The sequence below is a fragment of the Harpegnathos saltator genome, unplaced genomic scaffold (genome assembly GCF_003227715.2).
Source record: "Harpegnathos saltator strain DR-91 unplaced genomic scaffold, Hsal_v8.6 scaffold119, whole genome shotgun sequence".
NCBI classification, from domain to species: domain Eukaryota; kingdom Metazoa; phylum Arthropoda; class Insecta; order Hymenoptera; family Formicidae; genus Harpegnathos; species Harpegnathos saltator.
This window is the reverse complement of record NW_020229894.1, coordinates 1535032-1558757: the sequence shown is the minus strand read 5'-3', so window position 1 is coordinate 1558757 and position 23726 is coordinate 1535032. Positions and strand designations below refer to the sequence as shown.

General features: G+C 47.9%; 1 protein-coding gene across 9 annotated transcripts in view; it reads right to left on the bottom strand.

Annotated features, from left to right (window-relative positions):
- Positions 1–23726, bottom strand: part of LOC105181186 (uncharacterized) — an 85776-nt gene that overhangs the window by 25221 nt on the left and 36829 nt on the right. For 5 of the 9 annotated variants that reach the window (XM_011137796.3, XM_025304480.1, XM_025304483.1 and 2 more), the window contains 6 exons: positions 18494–18694; positions 17728–17902; positions 17275–17416; positions 12933–13135; positions 11916–12013; positions 9768–9977 (listed from right to left, as the gene is read on the bottom strand). In XM_011137796.3, the coding sequence (XP_011136098.2) occupies positions 9768–9977; positions 11916–12013; positions 12933–13135; positions 17275–17416; positions 17728–17776 (702 nt within the window). In that variant the 5' untranslated portion in view covers positions 17777–17902; positions 18494–18694. Of the gene's footprint in view, positions 1–9767; positions 9978–11915; positions 12014–12932; positions 13136–17274; positions 17417–17727; positions 17903–18493; positions 18695–19030; positions 19184–23726 lie in introns of those variants that run through there. The other 4 variants (XM_011137792.3, XM_019840502.2, XM_019840501.2 and 1 more) reach the window with 4 other exon arrangements.

Sequence of the window (23726 nt, the reverse complement as noted above, 5' to 3'; positions counted from 1 at the left end):
TGTAACGTTTATTCGATCAGCCGCCGGACAGTTTACGTCATGCAATATAATTAGGCGGATACTGGCAAGAGTTGGAGATTCCGATCGAATTTGGCGCGTCCGCGTCCCGTTGGAAGCTCCCGTGCGTCGTCTAGCTGGTCCCGATCGGATTTGGGTCAGCGCGCTATTAGCCCGTGAAGTTGACTGCGACTTCCGGACGGATTGCATTTAACGACGGCGAAATATGGCCACGAATTTCAAATCCGCCAGACTCGTCAAAGATGGAATATCACTTGCTCTCTCGCGACTTTCGCGGAAACTCTCGGTGACCTAAAAGGCTCGCTTTGGGGATTCCGGATGTATAGCGAATGCTAACACGTCTACCTGAGTCTAAGTTTGAGACGTTCTCGAACGAATGAAATGAAACTTAGGAAGGCACATCAACGTATTCGCTAAAAGTTCAGAACGAGGCACTGCGCGAATGACGCACAGAGTGCCTCCCATTTGCTACTGGAGGTTCATTTGTCAATTTTTATTTATTCAGGAAGAAAGAATATCGCTTGAATCGATACCCATACTGTGACTATCTGTTAAATTATCCAGACTTCAAGAGAGATTCGCATATACACACACAAACACACTCGCGCGTACACTGACACGCAAGAGTACTCCTTCTCTCGATCCAGATCGATAATGTCGAGCGCATGCATTCCAAGGATATAAAACAGACAAGACGAGTAAATATTGCAAATCGAACTATCCGTTACGCGACGGCTATGTACACGTGTTCGAAATATGTACGGAGGACATTCTGCATACAGAATATTAATAATAATATATTAAACGTGCAGTGTTGGGGTGAGGGGTGGGAGAGTAAACCGACGATCGATGAGACTATCCTCGACATATCGGCGATGATAATTCGCCAAGTAACAACATATTTTCTTTCTCTTTTCTCTCTCTCTCTCTCTGCTTGCTAGAGAAATTCTCCGGAGCGAAAGCTTGCCAACTCTGAAGGCTGCTTCATTCTTTGTATGCTTTCGCGAGGTGTACATGCGATGCAAAGCGGCCGCACAAAGCGCTCTCTCTCTCTCTCTCTCTTCTCTCTTTCTCTCTCTCTCTCTCTCTCTGCCTCTCTCTCGTTAGGGCGATGATGTGTCCAAAGTCAACAGCGGCTTTTTGAGGGTGACACGAGTCGACCGAGGCCTCGGACCGTCGCGCGAATTGGGGCTTGCCACCCCGGAAGAAACTTTCGAGAGATCGCTCGCAGTTGGCAAAGTATGTCAAAGTGAACGGTCGGCTTTGATTCAACCGGGCTTCATTAAAACTCGGTTGCAACGTGCAAGATTACACTTCACTCGTGGCCTCTTCTTATGCGCGCTCTTTGGGCAGAGCTGGGGTTTATTTTTCTCCCTTTTTGATCGCACTCGCATATTTCTCGTGATCGACTCTCTCGGGAATTACAGGAGCGAATTTAATAACACGCCAGTGGCGTACTCAAGTACGAGATATCGTTCGGTTTGAGTACATTTTACTCCACGTGTGTTTCACATTTTGTTCGCCCGAGGTTTTTCGAATCTCACACCTTCGCGACTTCGGAGATTGCTTCGCGATAAAACGATACCCAGAAAAGCTAGTAAGCTTCGGCTGGAGCATCGGCAAAAAATATGGTCGATACCTCTGTCTTATGAGGTGGTATTTCGACACCTTTTTTACAAACTTCCAGGCTTCAGCCCACGTAACACGTTGCAACTGATCACAGAAACGGAAGGTGGGAGGTAGGTGTGTTCACGCGTAGCCGGTGGTATGAACTTTATCGAGCTAATTTGCACCTCCCCAGGCGAAAGAAAATTGACGTGACGTTTTCCTCCGTGATTTTTGCCTTGCTAATGCCCACGATCGACCGCCTGCGTCTTCCCGTAAAAATGGAAGAGCGAAGGAACGTTATGGAAATTACGTTCCCCGGTATTTTACAATAATACACACCTCTCACGCCATTTACATCGCACTGGAAGAAGGGTTCCTTCGACTCTTCATTATCCAACTCTCAATTGTAACACAGCGCGATTTAAATGAATTTTCTGCGAACGGCTTTACGCTAAGACGAGATTGAGGGAGAGTACTCGAAGGAAGAATATGCTCTTTCCTAGAATTAATTCTGTAAACATAAGTGTGTGGTACTCTCTTATAGACAAATATGGAGATCTAATGGATCGCTAGAATGTAGACAGCGAGGTAATCGAACGTCTAAACAGGCCTTCAGTTTCCCTTTCGAGATGCCGAAAAGAAAATTATAAAACACGGGTGGGCTCAAAGGTGTGAGACAGAAAAGTATACAGACAGAAAGGGAAGTACTGCAAAGGTCACACAGACACAAGAAAACGCGTGAAAGTGAGAGACAGACAGACAGACAGAGAGAGAGAGAGAGAAAGAGAGAGAGAGAGAGAGAGAGAGAGAGAGAGAGAGAGAGAGAGAGAGAGAGAAATAGAGAGAAATAAGTAGACAGACGGACAGAGAAAGATAGAAAAATAGGTAGATAGACAGACACGTAAATCGATATATAGATAGATAGAGAAAGAAAGATAGATAGAGTTAGATGTATATATAGATAGATAGATAGATAGATAGATAGGTAAAAAAAAGAGAAAAAAGAGAGAGAGAGAGAGAGAGAAGTAGAAGTAGAAGAACAGGGCGAGAGCCTCGATGCAGCCGAGGTTTCTCTCCAGCAGAGTTAGGGCCACAAGAAGGTAAAATTGAGATCTAAGACAAGTACCGATGGTCACGCGTTGTCCGCCCTGTGGAGTAGAGCGAATTGGCAGCCGCAGTCCCGGGGCTCTCGGGCTCTTCTGGGGTACTGAAAGCACTGCTCCAGGACGCAGCAGCCCCCGCCCCCGCACTGCATCACCATATCCGACAATGTGGTCATTACCTTCAGTCGTATTCGTTCGTTCGTTTTGGTGCGTATTGCATTATTCGTTTTTTTTTTTATTTTTTTTCCGGTGAACGTTTGTCATTTTTCGATATATACATGTGTATATATATATATATATTTTTTTTTTCGGTTTGGTTTGCCGTGGCCGTGTAAGATCCCGCCGAACGTGACACGAGAGGGTGGTCGGGGGGGGAGGGCACACACACGCAGCGTAGACACGAAGAATGTGGGAGAGTACCGGTAATCGCACGTGACGCCAGCCGATATTCGCGAATTTCGTGCAGTCAGTCCGACGGAGAAACGACGTGGAGACAGAATAGAGGAACAGAAGAGATTAATAGAATTAAAAAGTTGCGTTAATCGAGATTATCGCTAATTGGTAATCTTACTGGCTACGTGAAATGCGGCTAATGAGACCGTTCGGAGGTGTGCGGGTCTCTACGCTAAAAAGAAGTATGTAATAATAATATACGCTCTAAAAAGGCTTCTCACTAAGGCTCGTACGAGCTCGATCTCGCTACTGGGTTCTCTACCACTACTACGCTGTAACTACGATTGAGCTTGCTAACTGTACAATCGAGAACTATAGAGTACGCGCGGCACGTGACGCGCTCTACAAGGAGAAAAATTTATCGGCCGTCAATTTAGTCCCTGAACCTGCTTCTTCCTTCGTTCTCAATCCATTACACGAACGCGACGTTCTGTCACGTTCTGCCCGCTGTTTGGCAAAATCTCTCGACGACAGTCTCGCACGGCTGTATCGCGACGAATGATCGACCGTCTCGGCAATACATCGTCGTAAGAGGTAGACGCGTGTTGTTGCGTGGCCGTGAATCCGTTTCTACGAACATGTTGAAATTTCTCGCGTACACGAAATTGCTCGTTCGCAGTCAAGCCCCAAATTGGCGACATAAATTTTTCCCTCTATAGTCCGCTGGTACACCTCCGCGGCGGCACCTTTGAACGTTGACATTGCGCTGATGAAATGGGACGGTTTCGTTTAACGTTATTACTTTTTTGATTAGGAGGATTCGAGCGGAACCTCTTGCGGCCGGGTGAGCGGCTCGATTTGTTTCTTTCGTTATCCGAACGGGCCGGGAAGCTGTTCCAGTTTCGATAACATTTTTCGAGAGACGACTCCTCATTTTTCCGCCTTGCGATTCCCGACGCGACGGGAGGTTCTCTCGCCCAGCGCAAAGCCTAATATGCCAGTTCAACGTGCTGCCGCGTATGTGTACAGAATAAATGATATTACCGGCTCATAAATGATTTATGAAGAATTTCTCGCGCGAAACCCCGCCGGCGGAATTTTCATTCCTCCCGGCGCCGCGCCGGTGAAAAATGAAGATCGTCCGGTGAGCGAAGGTTTTCCGCGGGAATGCGACGTGAGAGGGGCAGGGTGAAACATTGTCAAGGATAATTATATATATATATATGTATGTGTATATACATATATATATACATATATATATATATATATAAATATCCTATATATACAGAGCCATTCCCGTTTCTACGTGAAATTCCGCATGTTCCATTTCGCTTGTCGACAACGATAAAGCTCGCGATCGTATCGTCCGCGGGGACGACCAATGTGCGCGTCGCGTAAAAACCCTTTACGATGCCCAACCCTCGTCGTGTGACATCGCGTCGCGATTCGAGTGATAACGGTCGAGTATGGTCGGACAAGGTCGCGTACAAATGAATCGTTCGCGAATCCCTTCCGACTGTACGGCGACTTTTTTACTGCACCGTCGATGAGGGTCCTGAGCGCTTCGTTGCGCAATGACCGGCTTCCCGACGTAGTGAGGAATTCACGACGATCGCGATTCCGAAGAGATCGCGACGCCGCTCGTTACGACGAAATGAAAGCAGCGGCGTTCGTAATGTGTTACCTAATTAACTTTTGCGATTCGTACAATACGCGGGATATCGAATCGCGCTATTCTATATATGCGACCGCGATACGCAGCGTTGCTCGCTTAATAACGGACGATTGTGTCGGCACGTAATCGTGAGGTTGCAGCCGGCGGCTGAAATCTGTGTGCGCATAAATGGCAGCGCTGTTCGAACACGATAATATCTATTATCGCCGTCGAAGCTTGACAGCTGCCGCGGAAGCCGTCCCTAAACTTTCGCAATAAACGATTAGCAACGGCGATGACGCTGCCGCCGCTGCCGACGACGACGACGACGACGATGGCGACCTCGACGAGAACTCGCGAATTTTCGTTGGCCATTTTTTATTCCGTTACGGCGACTGACGTGTTCAACTCACGGCCGAGCGAATTTTCCACGTGGCTGAGGAAGAGCGGGATGGATTGCGCCGACGCGCTTCGATGAGTCCGGCAAATTTGAGCCGCGGCAAGAGTCGCGCGACTCAAATTCGCGCGACTAACGAGCGAGTTGAGTGGTTAAAATCACGGCGAATTGAAGGTAACCGGAAACGGAAACGGCAACGTTTGCGTTGCCGTGGCGCGTGTTGTTGTCGATTTACCGAGGGTCTCGCTTTGCGTCACGACCCCGTGGAAAATTGTACGTGACGAACGTGACGAGGAAATCGCCGGCACGCACGCGCTCTTTGCGTCGACGCGAAATTTCGAGCCCTGGAAATTGCTCGAATTGTGCGCGCGTTGTTGCGTTACTGCGAATCTTCCCCGAATAAAGCAGTATATCGGAAAAAGCGCGGAGAGAAGAAAGAGAATAACAAAGGAAAAAGAAGAAAAAAGAAAACAAACGCGCGTCGCGCAATCACGAATCGGATGTTCCGAGCTCCCGCGGGATTGTTCGCGCTCGGCGCGAACGACGCGACGAGCGTTGAGAAAATTTCAACGTGTCGATGTGAAACACGATCGCCGCTTTTTTCTTCCTCCGCCCTGTTTTGATTCATCCCCACGGCGATTATTCACCGTCGGCAATTAAATCGGCAATGTTCGGCGAGGGGAGGTAAAGCGTCGATGCGTCTAGAATTTCCTCCCGTCTGGTGCCTCCCTCCTGTCCTGCTTTCGCAGAGAGCTGAGCCGAGTGGAAATCGTTATAGGCTGTCGTTTTTCACCGTCGAGATATGCAGATTACGCGGACGGATTGCAGTATATAACCCGGCATGCGGAATTGGACGTCGGCAGCGTTCCAATGAATTACTCTGTCTTGAGTCTCGTTCGAAATTCCGCCGTGACGTCAAACTCGAGCCGGGGTGAGCTCTTTTGTTGCGCGAGGCGAACAAACAGTTCGCCGGGCATGCGAGGCCAGCAGGAGTAAGAACGAGAGCGAGATAGATCGGTAATCGCGCAAATTGAGCCAAACCAGGCTCCGACGCAAAGTTGGTTCGCGGGCATCGAAGTGCTTTAATAGTCGATAAACTTTAGTCCGTCGAAGCAGCTCGCTGCTCCATGTTGTGTGAAATCGCGCCGCCGGCACGCAGTTTCAAAAGACGCATCAGATGTAAGCTTGTGTGGGCGGCGTCGCGGATCCCCGTCGGAAATTCCCGTCGTTACTTTGAAGAGGAAAAGGCGTTTCGTCGCGCGGGAGATCGGCGTCGTCATTGAAACTCCATTTCGTCGGATTCGTTTCTCCCCCCGCTAACAAAACGCGCAGGAAAGCGGCAGCGAGTGTCGCTGAATCGGGCTTATTTAAATCAGACCGAAGCCGAACTTGTAAAAGTGCCGCGGATAATGCAGAAAGAAACTTGCACTACGAGGAAAGAATCACCATAGGATTTGTCGGCCCCGGAAGTGTCGACCATTAAAACGTTTCAAAAGTCCACATTTTCTTTTTTTCATTGTCGCTGCATAATTGACTGTTGACGGGATGATCGATGCGCATGTCAACGATGCGATTTCTGTTCAGTTCACTCGACGCTGATTTTTGCCACTGATTTTGCCACGAAAGAATAGGAAGTGATTGACTTTATTCCGGTAAAATCGCGTTTCAGGTTAAACCCGCGTTAGAGAGGACTATTCAATGCCGGCTAAGAAATGGAGTTTCGTAATCTATTTATACATCTTGCCTCGGCGCGAATTGACTCCCACGGAAATATTAATTCGCAGCTCCCGAAAGCGGCTCTCCGAAAGGACTTGGAGATTGAACAGCGAACGTTGACTCGAAGCAGCTGCGTAATTTGCACGTTACATTTATGCGCGCGCTATATGTGTGATTATATTACAAAAGTTATCGAATCCGAAATTAACAAATTTGCCTGATCGGCGAGAGCCTCGCGTTTTAATCTCGGCACACGCGAAATTGTTTTTTACCGCCGGACCTTGCAGTGAGCAGCTCTCGGTGCACGGTCGTTTCGTCGAAAAGAATTTCAATCTACCTCGCGGAACGAAATTCATATAAAAACATCCACAATAGTAGAGTCCATCTTTCTTCATAAGCCGTTCGCGTATATGCAGCGATACGTTCATAGACTGCGTAATTATCGAAAATCCCGGCGATTCGAAATATCCGGTGCGGTATCCGATAATCGGCACTGAGAAAAAATAGTTGATACAACAATAATAATAATAATTATTATTATTTACGGGAAACTCTTTAGTATACAAAACGAATATTACTAAAATTATATTAATTTCTGGCTCCGATGATGTCTCCTTATTGTTTTAAGAAAGAAAATGCGATACACGTAGCAATTATCGCTAATAGCAGTATCTGTTACAAAAATGCTTCTCCTGACTATTGTTATGCGATTCCCATCATGGTTAGGAAGATCAAGCCCTTTTTTCTCAATGCGGGTCATTATTTCGCGTCGTTTACGCGGAGCGTCGGCGGACATCGCTCGACTGCAATTTCGAGTGGAAATTCTTGACGGAATCCGGAAGACGAGCTCGCCCGATCACTCGCGCACCAAACCGCGTTCAGCGAGCACTCGCGCGCTCCGTGGTTGCTCCGGGAGTGTGTTCTCCAGGTACAAACGCGAATTACGCCCTCGTCAACGAGTAGGAATTCGAGGTATGCTAATAATCCTGCGGGTATCGCCGCTACGTTGTATACTCGCGTTACGCGTCCTACGGTCGCGTGCGTTATATTTAACTCTGTCTCTTCGTTCGTTCGTTCGTTCGTTCGTTCGTTCGCTCGTTGGTTCGTTCGTCGTCGCGTCGGCATTGCTCGAATTTTGCACCGCCGACCACCAGCTAGCCATCGTCTACCGCAGTAGCGCTCGGGAAGCAAGAAAACTATGCCTACCGATGCATACGCGATGAAGATTGCACCGCGCAAGCTTGCGTAATCGAGGAGCAATATCGCGCGGCAGCTCGGAATTCCGCGGGAACGAATGCCAGACATTCGACGCCGTCGATCCGATTCCACTCGATTCGATCTCGTTTGCAAATCGCTTCGGCTTAGATCCACCACCGCCACTGCCATCGCCGCCATTACACACTCGCATGTGCGTTTCGCGTAAACACCGGCTGCATTTCCAGCACACCTCGCGCAAATACTACCCCGAGCGATCCTCCCCGGGCGCGTCTCTCGCGCGAATTCGAGCCCACGATATTTCAACGCGGAAACACCGACCCGATTTCGAAACGGCGATCCCACGGCGATCTTTTCGTTGCGAAGGAAGAGAAATAAAATCGTTCCGAGCAATTTTACGCGCGACCATTCAAACGCCGGCAGACACAAAGAGTCAGAGGCACTCCTCCTTCGGAAGGCCGGAGGGAAAGATTAATCTCTTTCGGTTTTCTTTTCTCAGTCGACCTTCCCGCTAACCCATATCGGGCAACGCACAATGAGCTAATTCGGTCGTTTGATCTGGATCGTCAGCTCGGATCTGCGACGACCCGAATGAGCCGATTTTTCACGCGGCGCTGCGAACTTGATCGGAAACTCGCGACGCGACGATGCGTTTCAACGGATCCAAAGGCAAAAGCTGAGGAAATTAATCGAGATTACTGCGACCGGTTGTGGGCTTCATGAGACAATTGGTAAGATTGGATTTCATCTACAGCTACGCGAACTCGACGAGGACGATTCGGAGAGTCTCGATCGTTGGCCGCGAAACGGCTTCGGGTCATTCTTCGCGCGGCTGAAAACGAGAACTTAAGCTTCTCTGGAACGTATTTTCTAGTGGATTCGAAATCGTTCAAGAGAAGAACCTTCTCTGTGAATCTGCGAGACATTGGCGTACTTTCTGAAGTGATTTCTCTCCCGGCAGCGAGCGTGACTCTCACGATTCGTTCGTCGAAGACTCGCCGATCTCTTTCGGCACCACGCGGACTCTGTAAATTTCTCGGAATAAAATCCCACTCGGAATGCAGAACGACAGTCGTGTTATTTAAATCCGAGCAACCTTTCACTCATTAAGAGCGTATCGTTGAGAGTGAATATTTTTCAATTCAATTCAATTTACTAACAGGAAAAAGCTTTCAGTTATATAATATCAAAGAAACGCAAGAACAAAACAGAAACATAAATACAAAACACAATAAAGTGTTATATCCGTATATATGTATAAGTAAAAATAGACGAGTAAAGCAAAGAAATGAGGGAAGCTGAGGAAAATTAAAGAAATTAGGAAACTTTTCTCGTTTCCGACATCCGGGAAAGTGTATTTAAATTCAGCGTCTAATTAAATTAAAAGAAAAAAAAAAGGATCACATTCTCACCTGCTAAAACGCCGATCCAAGAATCGAAATTCAGAGTCCGAAGGCCGCGCCTTGTGATTCCAAGTGGGCCGATATTTTCACGATTTCGCGACTTCGAGCGCGATTTCACCCCGAGAAATCTCGAGAGCACGCCGCCTGGCTGCGCGTTTCGCCGAGGAACACGCGGTGGCACGCGACGCGTGGCCGTCTCGTGGCTCGAGCTCGCAGGGCTCGGCAAGTTGCGTCGCGGGTGCAGTATACCTATGCGTTACCTGAGAGCACGCGTGCTGCGTCGGGTGCTGCGTGTACGCGGCGTTCGCGGCCGCGCACACGCCGGTGCCGGGGACCTTGAGTTGCTCCTTGTAGTCGGGCTGATAAGGCAGCAACATGCGGATCTTGCCCCAGCGATTGAAGAAGAGCGCGATCGCGCCCGCCCAGACTATCAGCACTAACACTACTATGCCCACCTCGACGCCGCGGATCTGAAAGCGAAGCAAGCAGCGGAGCTTGGATTAATTCGCGGCTCTGACCTGCGCTCTCTCCTCGTCAGCGTCTCTTTCTTTGTCAGGCGAGCGTATTAATCGGGAGGATCGGTAGACTCCCATCTCCCGATACGAAACGGTCTCTCGAGAGACCATCCAGTGCAAATCACGAATATGGAGGCACAGCCGATGTATATTCGAGAAGTAAAACCTGACGAGCGAGACTCACGTCTTCGTCATCCCTTTGCAAACGACGCGATGCGGATCTTCGGCCGTTGTACGTACGTGGCACACACACACACACACACACGATTTGAGAGGATTCAGCGAGACAGTCGTTCGCTCGATAAGATCGTCCGGTGTGAAAATCCGACGACGAGCGAGGATCATGCTCGATAACTGATAGCTGTGTTCTCGTTTAGACAGCAATCTCGACAGCTGTCGCGAGTACACCGCGCAGACGTTCGCATACGAGCGGCGCGCGGACCTCCGTCGCATCGGGGCGAAAGAAGAAGAACATGCTCGACTCGGGCCACGCTCTCCCTCTCTCTCTCTCTCTCTCTCTCTCCTCTCTCTCTCTCTCTCTCTCTCTCACCCTCTCTCTCTCTCTCTCTCTCTCTCTCTCACCCTCTTTCTTTCTCCCTGTATTCGTCCCGGCGGAAGCTTAAATCACGGAGCTCACTCGTGGCTCGCAGGAAGAGCCCACAATTCATCCGCGACATTTTACCGACATTGCACGGCCATTGTGTTCCGCCCGCGTGTGTAGTTCCGCGGCAACGGAAAACATTACCTTTGAATTCCTCGTGTCGACGGCGATGTCTCGTCCAGATCGTCCCGCGAGAAGTCCTACCTCGAATACACGTGATCACGAGATACCGTGATTGCGGCTCATCGCGTGGGAATTAATCGGGACACGTTATCAGGACGTGACGCCGCGTCAAAATTCCGCTGAGCGGAAAATCGACATTATTTATTATCCTCCGTCGGGCATTTAGAGTAGATATTACGAGTAGATCGTACGACGGAAAGTTAGAAAAGAAATATAATCTCGGGACACATAACGCAGAGGGGTGCGCGCTGCGGTTTCCCGGTGTCTCCCGGATTGGATCCGGAAAAGTTTCACGACCATATCCCGCTCCCTCTTGCCCTCCCACTTTCATTCTACCCAGAGGACAGTCCTATCCGCCGTACAGCGCGATAAATCGTCCCTCGTGTCCGTCCCTCTTCGCGGAGAGCTGACATTTCGCACCGATGATTTTTGCGGAAGAGCTCGCGCGAGAGCGAGAGCGGGAAGCCTCACGCCCCGAAAAATACGCGCGTGGGACGCATTAAGACGATGGCGAGTAATTCTTCTGGATCACGCTCGGGGAGAGTACAGTCGCACGGGAAGGGTCATCTCCCTCCGCCGAAAGCGTCATCATGAGAGATAAACGGAGATCAAGGAGCTTGCGATTGATATCTCCCCGCAGCGTGAATAAAACAGCCCGATAAGCGCGATCTAATCTTTTCAATTTTCGTCGCATTTCCCTGGAAGAAAAACTCGAGTCACAAGCCGTTACATGCAACGAGGATACTCGAAAAGGGCAAAAGGGAAATCTCCAAAGTCGGGCTGTTGAGAGATGAATTCGCCCGAGCCAAGCCGAAGGCCTGAAGCTTCAAACGAGAGAGAGAGAGAGAGAGAGAGAGAGAGAGAGAGAGAGAGGGAGAGAGAGAGAGAGAGAGAGAGAGCGTTAAACGAGAAAGGAGTCTCGCGCGATCGTCTTGCCAGCGTGACTGATTGCGGCGAGCAGGAAGCGGACGTTGCGTTTCGTTGAGACTTCCTCCTTCGGCCACTCGAACGTCGTCGTAAACGTCAATCGCGCACGAATATCGGCCGATGATGGCGCGCGAGTCGACGCGTCCGAAAATCGTGCATCGCTCAGGAAGAAAGTAGCTTACTTGTATGTACGGTTGAGGTTGTTGCGAGGACGGTGGAGGTGGAGGAAGAGGACCACCGGTTACCGCTGCATCTTGCTGCGGGGACGTGCGTGGTGGCTCTGAAACCATAGAACCTCGTTTACATGATGTCGTTCGCGCTTGCGAGCTTGCGCGCGTTCAACGTCGTTACGGGCTTTTATCGCGGTGCTTTATCGCGCAACGCTTCATTTCGCCTCGCGGTGTAACGTCATGGCAAACTCATAGTGCACATATTAGTTATCATGCATGCATAAACATGTGACCCAACGCGGATGGTACCGAGACGTTTTTTCTTCTGCTTCGAGAGAGCGAGTGAGAGAGAGAGAGAGAGAGAGAGAGAGAGAGAGAGAGAGTCAAGTTGAGCCTCTTCGGCGAAACAAACTTTTTAATCGCGATTTCTTCTTCGTGATACTTTATGGGACAAATTATTTCTAATCAAGTGAATACGTAATAAATAAATAAATAAATAAATAAATATGTACTGCCTACACACCGGTGTCTCGAAAGTAAAACCAAATGTGAATTGAACCGAAACGTCGTATCGCGCGGGTGCTTCTACTGTACACACACATGGAACTATAAAAATAGAAATAAACAATATTTGTCACATGTTTCTCTGTGTGTAGCTGCAAGCCGTACCGAATCAAACTAAAATGTTTCAGTATCGTTTGTCACGAAAGTTTGTCACGGAGAGCGAGAAATTAAATTTCACACAAATCAAGAAATTAAATAAAGCATTTGAATTTAATTTCAAATATTTCGCGCCGCGACAACTAATATATAACTGGCATAAATAAATTACGGGTGGAAATAAATTGCACGAGGGAAATCGCGAGTATACGATGCGACTCGCAGCTACGATCTCGATGATCATGACTGGTAAATGCGGACCGCGACTAGTAATAACACTACGGATTAAGCATCGTGATGATTAAACTAGTAATTGCTACATAGACTCTATATCTTAGAGAAACTATTTCTCCCATTGTCAGAACGCACCTCTCGTCTGTGACCGTGACGCCGGAGACAGGTAAAGCTTAGGAAGGCAAAGCTTACCGAGTGTACGGAAGACGATCGGTCGACTTCGAAACTTCTTTCCGGCCCTCACGGCGGTTACTACCAGCTGATATTGCGTATCAGCCCGGAGGCCGCTCAAAGTAACCGCTTCGCTGTTTCCTGCGACCACCGCCACCACCCTGTAACTAACCACCTTGCCGTTATGATACTTGATGATTTTTTCTCTCCGGTCTGTCACTCACTCGACTGACCGTTCGTCGAGACGTTTCAATTCGCGATCGAATTATCGCGACACGTGTCTAATCGTCGTCTAATAATACGAAAATGTTGAGGAACAAGAAAAATCATCTGAAAAGAAGACTTAAGAATAGTTTTGCCGAGAATTTAGTCGTAGTAGAGAATAGCTCGCCGATATCCACGACCTGACTCTTATTGTTGCCTTCATCGATCTGATACCTAGGAAAAGTAAAAATACTTGTGGCGCTTCGAACAAAAATTATAACGAAGGAATCTCGTCTGTTGGAACGTCTGCAGCTACTCAAATAGTTGAACGCTTCTCCTTGTATCTATCTTAATCTTCAGCTAATGCACTTATATATTTCATATTACTCCGTGTTTGGCTCGAGTGTTCTTTTCTTCAAAGCAATCAGTTTGAGGAGTTTGACGAGTAAATCGAGATTCGGGAGATGCGCGCCGTGCCTTCGCCGAGAGCAGTTGAAAAGAAGTCGTTCCCCCCCTCTTCAGCGAGATCGTCCTTCCGCAAGATTGTATCGAGAGTCATCCAAGTGCAACTACAGCTTATCGTCGCTGCAGTTCGATAGATTCAAGGTCCGCGTTGCGTCGCGTTGCGAGCCACGGTAATTGGATCGACGATATTAAATGAACCGTTAACAATTGTCAAGAGGGAAGAAGAGAGAGAGAGAGAGAGAGAGAGAGAGAGAGAGAGAGAGAGGAGAGAGAGAGAGAGAGAGAGAGAGAGAGAGAGAGAGAGAGAAAGAGAGAGAGAGGGAGAGAGAGAGAGAGAGAGAGAGAGAGAGAGAGAGAGAGAGAGAGAGAGGGAAAGGGAGAAGAAAATGACAGAGAAGGAGAGATTGTTAGAATAATTTTGCAAAATCCGATAAAGTTCTGTTGCGCGCAACGGGATTATTATTGTGTTGTTATGATTACTATTATTAAAATCGTTCGTAAGCTCGTCATCGAAGTCTCGTTGCGAACGAGAGGCAGAACAAAGTTCCCGGCATAGATTCGAATTGATCAGCTCCGGGCGAATCTACTCTTCTAGTCAGCGAAATTTCCCAATCAATTTGTTTAATATATATCGGTGTGCTCTCGTCGTTACGTAAAGTCAATAATCTGGCCGGCATAAGCAAGCGCACGCTAGACTTTATATAACGAGACCGCGGCGTGGACGAGCGTCATATCGAAGTAGGAATCGATGTTATGCATTTTTACAACAAATTGAACGTAATCGCGCCGCTTAAGCATTTAAACGGACGCCGTAACAGATCGCACGGCCTTTTCGTGCTCGCGTTTTTCCGGGGAATATAACCGTCGCACGCGTTTGTCGTTGCGCGGCACAATTTGCGGTTTCGCGGAAATTCGTAAGGCCGAGCTTTCCAAAATGAAAATAAAATGAAATGCGACGCATTCATGCTTGTTGAATCCAACCGCAAATTGCTCCGTGAAGTTCCTGGAATTGCCGTTGCTGCAAATCGAGCAATCCAGATTTTTATATTTTGTGGTACCAAAGTCACGTTAATAAATTTTAAAGAACGATTTTGAAAATACTCAAGGTGTGCGATGATGAACGGGGATAGACGATCAAGAAAGAAATTAAAAAGAAGAATGTACTTCCTTCCTGAGACTTGCAGCGCATTAAATACGCGGTGTGATTAGCATTTTACGCGGCTGCATTCGCGCTGGATTGGAAAACTCGCCGACTCGGTGGATTAACAAAAATGTCACTTCGACATTTTCGCTCTCGCGACGCGGCAGCATTTGTATTTACATTCGACCGTCATTCAGGCATGCCCGATGATTAAAGGAAACTACGAGGGTAGTCTCAGAAGTATCTGACCTGACGTAAAGATAGCGGTTGTTGTTGTTTGAAAAGAATGACTATGGTAGAAAGTACCAACCTTACAAAGCTTAAGTTTGAAGTTTGACGACGCTACGTTGTTTAGTATTTGTTTGGCAGCCATCAATAGTGAACGCTCTCAGTGAATTTGTAAACATGGAAAAAATTGGTCATCCTTATGTGATACAATACTTTTATTTGAAAGGCCTCAGTCCAACCAATATCAAAGAGGAGCTAGATTCTACTCTGGGGGAGTCTACTGCTTCGTTTACAATAGTAAAATATTGGATGGCAGAATTTAAACGAGGCCGTACGAGCTGCCAAGACGAACATCGCAGTGGTCGACCAAATGAGGTGACCATGCCAGAAATGGTGAGGAAAATCCACAAAATAGTATTGGATGACCGTCGACTGAAAGTGCGCGAGTTAGCAGACATGGTAGGCATTTCAAAAAGTGCATCGCATATTGACTGAAAATTTGGACATGAGAAAGCTGTGCGCAAGATGGGTGCCGCGATTGGAACAAAAACAGCGTCGTGAGGATGTTTCAATCGAGTGTTTGGCGAAGTTTCGCAACAATAAAGCCGAGTTTTTGCGTTGATTCATAACCATGGATGAAACATGGGTCCATCACTTCACACCTGAGACGAAGGAACAGTCAAAACAATGGACCAAGGTGACTTGATGGCTATTTTGCGGAGCTCGACGATTCCCACTATAAACAGCTGGTATCGAAGCTATTGAACATCGCTGGCAAAAATTGTATTGAGCTAAAAGGAGACTGTGTAGAGAAACAAAGATATTTTTTCCCAAATTTTTGTGTTTTCTCCGTTAGGTCAGGTACTTCTGGGACTACCCTCGTACCGTGCGCCGTATAATGCGTTTGCTGTTGCATTAAGCGCGACGTGCACACACGCGCGTGTCACGCACGTCTCGACCCGCTTGTTAATGTCCTTTCGACCCTTTCCCGACGATAAGCCTCGGCGTATCTAGCACGGGTCGCAACGCTCCCCGTAATGCGACCGTTTAAACTTTTTACATGTATACACATGCCGGATTCGATAAGCCTAAATATCTGCATTGCGGCACTTTGTCGCAATCCGCGAACCGCGGCTAAGTGTGTCAGCATCTCTCGGTCGTGTCGTTCGTGATGAATGCGGAGCGAGTAGAACGGCTAGAAACTGCAGATATGTAGATCGCGAGAGAACGGGGATAATTTGTATCGCTTTCTTTTTTTCGACCCGTCGAATCTCCCTCTCATTGTTTCGCGGTAAACATCACTCTTCCAGCGCCCTTTTCCTTTTCTTCTCGCTCGATTTCTTTCCTATTCAATTTCTTTCATTACTTACTTCATCTATTGGGTTGGCAACTAAGTGATTGCGGATTTTAAATAAGAATGAAAATTCAAAATTTTAAATTTGCTTTTTGAAATCTTTTTCAATGCATGTATGCGATACATTGAGCTTCTCTGCAACATCACGTGTTGTGCTATGACGATCTGAATCGACAATGGCCTTGATATGGGTCTCATCGACTTCAACTGGACGGCCAGATCGTTGAGCATTTTTCAATGAAAAATCACCAGAACGAAATCTGGCAAACCAATTTTGACACTGCCTTTCTTTCAAGGCTTCATTCCCATATACGGCACATAACTTCTTGTGTGCTTGCGATGCGTTCTTGCCTTTTCGGAAATAATACAATAAAATATGTCTCAAGTGCACGTCTTGCTCTTCCATTTTTAAATTGGGATGAAAACAAAACTAAACAACTAATCGATATAATTTTTGTACTAAATGAAAGGTAGAAGTCCAAACAATAAGAAAAAAATATAGGTTAGGTACTTTGAACACGTTAACGAAACAAAAGAAAGTGTAAAATCCATCTGTCGACAAAATCCGCAATCACTTAGTTGCCAACCCAATATTAACGATGCTTCAGAGAGAGAGCTTAATCTCCTTCAAAAGATCGAATAAAATTACCCATCTACCTATCTCTATCTCCTTCTTGCCTCTCTGGTCGCATGTGCGCTCTATGGAGATTCGGATGCATATACTCGCGTTGTATTTTCGTGAAAGCATCGTGAAAGCTTTCGTTTCTCACGGGAGAGCTCTCTGTTTGAAGCGTTCACCTTTCACGAGGGGTGAATGTTTTCGTCGGGGAGACCGCAAGCGGAGGGACAGACAAAAATCGCGCAGCTCTCGACTCGCGCGCGACTCCGCGGACGTTGGAATCGTCGGAACGCACCTGGCGTCGGTTGGCTTGTACGTAACGTCGTACTTCTCGACCTGCTCGACCTGACTGGTGCTCCAGGACACGCGCACGGACGTCGGGTTCAGGAACATCACCGTTATGTTTTCCGGGACGCCGGGAATGCCTGTCACCGAGCCTGCGAACAGTCAACCGTCGAGAGTCCTCGTCATTATCCGCCAAAATACTTCCGTCGTTTCCGCGCACCGAGTATCGCCGAAGGGAAGAACGGCAGAGAAAGAATACCGTTCGCTCTTCTCCAGGGAATTTTCCGACCAATTTCCAACGGAAGCTCTCTTTTAGTGAGAATTTCACTCCAATTTCACGTAATTTTCTCCCTCAAAATTTCATTCAAATCTCGTCGTCTCTTTGAATAATTTCCTAACGCTTGGCTTCATCGCTTGGCTTTTTGTGACTGAATCTGAGTAGCTCACCGTCGATTATGCTCACCTACGAATCCAGCCCCTTGGAGGATAAGTATCGTGGCCCAAAGGACCATGCCGCCAGGATGGCGGGCCGGGTATGGACCGCGTACCCTTCCGCACACTTGTCCGTCTCCACTTCTGCTTCTTATCGTAGCTGTGCGATTTCACGGTCCGGAACCGAAATGGCCGGTTCCGGCGGCCTGCGCATTACAATTGGGAGATTGACTGATTAATTAATTAATTAACGTTTCAAGAGTTTGCGTTATTGGTGTCAGCACCAATACAGGATAATCGATGTTTCTTGCCGCGCTGTTTAACTTTATTGTTTGTTTCGATGAGTGCTCTTACTCACGGCGAGTTCGCACTTGCACGATATTACTGTTCTTTCGACACCGATCCGATTAGATATTCAAAGTCTGAATCACTGCAAATCGATCTTTCGGTTTATCGATGGAATCATCTTTACATCACTTCAATTTTCAGAATTTTTAATGTCTACGCTCCGTTAACGCTAAAGCTAACGCCAAAGAAGTCAAGGTAACTTCTTCAGTAATTTCTTCCAAAATCTTCTAAACTTGCTCGCAAACTTATAACGGCGTATTTTATATTTCTTATCGACGTCGGAGGAAACTAAAAAACAACTAAGCATTTTCACTTTCGCATGATATACGCAGTTTTTTCAAAGCTTGTCATTCCGACTGCTCCGATATAGAAATAAGTCGTTGATCGCCGGTAGTTTCAGCGTTAATATCACCGCTGCGTGGATTCCGAATATCTTCGCTCGCTCTCACCTGTACATACACCTTGTCGAACGTTCGGCGTCTTCTATCCACCTTTGCCGTGCTGCATCCTTCCCCTCGGGCGATGTCGTAAGGATGATTCTGCGGGATCGCTTCGCGACGCATTATTCGGCCGTGCGTCTCGCTCGCATCGCCGGCGATGTGATTACCTTCCGATTGCGCGCGACCCTCGAGCTCATTCCCAGATCACGGCTGCAACAATAACGCGAATGCAGCCCGGGTCAATTCACGGCCAGAGTGCACTGTTTGATGAGGATGAACCTTGCGAAAATGAGATGGCACAGCGTGAAGCTGAGGGAGTGAAGCAAAGAACGAATTCGATCGATTCCGTCTTCTGACTTCTGTCCGCGGATTCAGATCGATTTCGCGCACTCAACGATTCACTCCGGCGCGTCGCGCGTCCCGATGAAATTTACATCGGCCGATAACGATCTCGCCGATAAAAAGGAGCCCGGTGTGCTTTCGTATGTATGGTTATACGTGTGTGAAATAATTTGCGCAAGTGTCCGCTGCGAATCGCCGGCTGACCTTTCCGGCCCTCGCGTGGCCGCCGCGGTGTACCGCCGCGGTGCCGTTCCGAGCCGACGAAAATACAACGAACAAGGCGCTCCTCGGCCGGCTCCTCGTCGGCCGAACCGGCGCGCACGGCGGCTGCGAACTCGCGAGCAACAAATGGAGCTTGCGGTTTACACGGGTCCGTCTTTATACGCCGCCCCCTGCGAGCTCGCTCTCCTCCGAGCGCCCGCGAGCAGTGGCGTGGAGTGTTCGGAGTCGCGGTCGAGTGTTCGTTTCCGTTCCTGACGGGTTCCGCGCGAACCAGACGCGCGTCGACGAATCTGTTTTCCGTTTTCTTTTTCCTCTTTTCCCGAGTAACACCCGGCGGCGGCGGCGGCGGCGGCGGCGGCGGCGGACGAGACTCGACCGGCGTGTCTTTTTCGAGTAAGAGACGGTATTCATAGTCCGGTAATACAATATTGAAGATCATCCCAAGGTGCTGGAAGAGCGGACCATTCCTTGCCTGGATAATATCTCCATATGAAATTAAGACGATTTGAAATATAAGAAGGAGCCGACTATGAATATCGCCCTAAATCTAAAGCTGGATCTTGGAGCTTCGCGGCGATTCATGAGAGCCCGATTCTTCACTTCTCGTCAATACGTTCGAGCTCACCCACTCGAGCCTACGCCATTGCGAGAATGCAACGACTTGCGTGCCGTGAAAAATATTTTCATCGGACGAGTAGAAAGGTTGGGGGCCAGCTCTTTGGAGTCTTTTACGAGCGCCCGAGCATATCGCCGTGCTCGATAGAGCAAAGCGCTCTCGTGCGAGCTACAGGAAGGAAAGAAAAAAAATCGTTATTACCAGCGCGCTGTGCACCGCGCGGATGTTTAATCCCGTCGCTCGGACAAACGATATCAATCTCTTCATAATAAAAAATGACGGCGATTCTCGACGGTTTAATAACGGCGCGCGGGAGGGCGTTTTTGTTTCTTTTTTCGGGTTTCCCGGCGTCGAAACGTCCGCGATTCGACGCCTCGCTTCCGGCAGGCACGTCCAGTGCGCGTAATTGCCACGCTGCGTATGATTTACGTGGAATGCCACGTCGACCACGTCAGGGCGATCATATCTTTCTATGTGCGACTAGAATAATAGTGGAAGAAACTAGGTCATTTGCGCGACCCTTTTATATCTCGCGATCGTAAAAATGAGAAAGGGAAATTATGCGCGCGCAAACGCGTGCACGCGGTAAGTGCCGTTGATTACGAAATGACGGGGAACAAGTAGGAATGAAAACGCACTCGACGTTTCTCTACGATAATGAAAATATTTGCTCCCTATAAATCTCTCTCTCTCTCTCTCTCTCTCTCTCTCTCTCTCTGTTAGTCGGAAAGGCTTTCCGACGAAATCAAACAAACGACTGACGACTTGACGGCTTCAAGAAGCGAAGGTAATGAGCAGAGTCGAGGGTACGTAAATTTTTCAATTACTGCCAGCAAATCGAAACACGCGACCAACCTCGAGAGCGATCCCCCGAGAGGCGGGGGAGAGACGAGTTCGTCGGCGGAGTCTCGCGATCGAGGAAGGAACACGCTCGATAAGTGGGACACGCGGTCGTTCCAATGTCAGGTCACTTTTCACCCGCGCGTCGCCGCGCGGATCGACGTGTCCCGTGAAGAATAATGGCGTGTCAAACGGCGCTCGATTTTCCCTATCATGTCTCGCGTATCAATGGTTTCGCGTATACGCACACCCACACGCACGTATTATAACGAGAGACTGTAAATCTTACACGCGCACCGCCACGCCGCCTCCGCCGCCGCGGCGCGACGCGACGCGGACACGAGGTAGACGCGCGCTCTCACGCGCTTCGAGTTATATTTACGTCGCGCACACATCAGACGCGCGAGAACGCGCACACGAAATCGCACGCTCTGCATTGCGGTAAAGCGACTTTCGCGCCCGGCGCGCACGATCGAACCGCGCGAATAGGGATGCGCGCGATATTGATAAAAACATCGACACCGAAAGACAGAAATCGATAAAAATGGAAAAAATCGATATCGAATATTCGATTATTGCAAAAAAAAGATAATCGTGGAATCGATATATCGGTTTTAATTTTTAATTGTTATTTCTTAATATTTTAAAACTAAACGCTTATAATTTTCTTTAATATTGACAATTTTATTAATATTCTCATCAAATAATATTTGGGAATAAATCAACTTTGGATATTATGAAATTATTTTGCGTATTAATTGCAAAACGGTTTTAAATGTTCCAAAAGTTTTTTCCTTTTATTTATTTATTGTGTATTCTTTAATCCTTTTGCTATATTTCTTCGGGTAATTTGAACTGATTTGAATTACTTCGGGTAATTTGATATGATTTGAAGTTGCCGTTTGTAAATCGATGTTCAACGTTCGGCGATTCCTGCGGATATAAAAGTTGATTATTTCTGATGATATTTAGAAAAGATTATGTAATTAAACTCCATGCCTATGAACAAATCATATAATGATAAAATTTAGATCTGGCTCAACATACCATGTTCGGTTAAAGAATCAATTTAAAATAAAAAGAAATTAAATAACAGAATTATTAAATCACCAATTCAAGATCATCGATCTTGAACGAAAAATAGAATAAAGGAAAAGAACAGACCTATCAATTGCGCCGTATAACAAACTTGTTAGATACACATTGATTAGTGGTCGAATAGAGAATTTACAGAATGTCCGGAGCAATTTTAGAAATATTCTATCCGCCAAGTAATCAACGTGTCCGACAAGCTTATCGTACAACATAATATTAGCCTGGATATGTTAAAATTTGTATTTTAAACAGTCATCGATAGATAATATTGGAACGTTACAACAGAAATTTGAAATTTAATTATATTTGTTTCAAATTTCAAGCTGCAGATGGCGTACGTAGCAGACTCTCGATATTCACAAAAAAGAAATCGAATATCGATATATCAGACCTCAAAAATATCGGCAGTTAATTATCGATTTTTGTAGAAAAAGTATTGGACGAATCGATTAATCGGTAAATATCGCGCATCCCTAGCCGCGAAAGACGACGCGAAGCCGCCTCGCGAAGTTTCCCGCGACCTCTTCTTGCGAAGAAGGTTGTCGTGGAGGCCGCGGCTTTCGTTCGCGCCACGTTGGACCCTTTTCGTTTTTCATTTTCGTTCTCTTCTCCACGCGCGCGACAAATCTCCCCGCTTCGTCACTCTTTCCTCCCCCGTCCGCGTTCGAGGAGGCGTCGCGTGCGTCGCACCTGACCGATCGATTTGTCTTCCCTTTCTTTTTTGTCACACGGATGGACGCGATTGCGCAATATTACGGTCGCGTCGGCGGACGGCCGATTAATATGCGAGCGACACGATTCGTCGGCGCGCGGGCCCGCTGTTGGAAGCTGGAGACACGTTTTTTGTTCGCCGAACGACCTCGTTGCTGGCGCGATTTATACGAGCGAGCGCGATCTGTTAAAAGCGATCACGCCGCGGCCATTCATCTCGCGCGCGGTCGTTCCGCTATTTCAAGAGAGCTTGCGAAACACACCGACACCGACGACCACACGCGACAAGTTCGACGACTCCTCTCCCTCTCTCTCTCTCTCTGCGCCCTCTCCGTCGGATGACAAGCGCGTTTCGCGCGTTGCATAACGTCTCGTGTAAATCTGCACCGCTAATTACCGCCGGATTATGCATACTGTTCGATGGCGAGAAAAATAGGGGGGGCCGTTCCGTAACAAATCATTCCGCGTACGAGGTCGCTGTACAATTTGTATATCAGTCGCGGAGGATCTCTCCCGGCGCCGAGACGAACTGTGAAAGGCGCCGGAGGCTCGTGTCGTTCGGCGCGTAACATCGCGACGCAGCGACGTAATTGGAAAATTTTAATCTGAGCCACAGATAATTCGCGTTACGCGCTTCATCCGTGTGCTGGTAAGTTCCGGAAACACGGGAGGACGATGGTTAGAAAATTGGATCACGCATTGGATCGCGGTGATGGTGGTTAACGCTCGCTGTGAGATCGAATCTGCGTTCGTCGATAAATCCGTGTCTTCGACGGGGATATTTCTCGCGGATAATAAATGAAGCTATCTCCTGCGAGCATGTGTACACGCGGATAGAATATAAAGTCGCTCGGTGGCGACGGTGACGCGGTTACCTGCGCTCGTCGTCGCCGAGCGCGTTAAAGCCGAGCGACAACGACGGCTCAAAGGGATAGAAAATAATATGCAGATTATGGCGGGAATAAATATGATTACAAGCCGGGTGTGTGTGGCACAGAGATATGTTAATCGAGAAAATTTCGTCGTCACAAAAGATTACACAATTCCGTCGCTCGTGTGCGTGCGCACGTACGCGATTGACTGACAACGCCGACAGGACGGATCGATAATAAACCGGAGCTCCATTTTTTTCTCTTCCGATCTCTTGGAGCAGGTTCCGTGCACCGTGTGTGTGTGTGTGTGTGTATGCGCCGGCATTCTTTATGCGCTCTATATTTACACGCAATAATAGACTCGACGGATGGTGGTTAGCGCGGTGACGTTATAAATAGATGAGTGACTGTTGCTTATTCAACATGCCTGAAAGAAAAATAAACGCTCGTGTTACCGCGCAATTTTCGTATCGTGCCCATAAGCGGCCGAACAATCGCCGTGTATCTCTCGCCGCGCGGCTTCGTCTAGTAAGATAAATTCGAG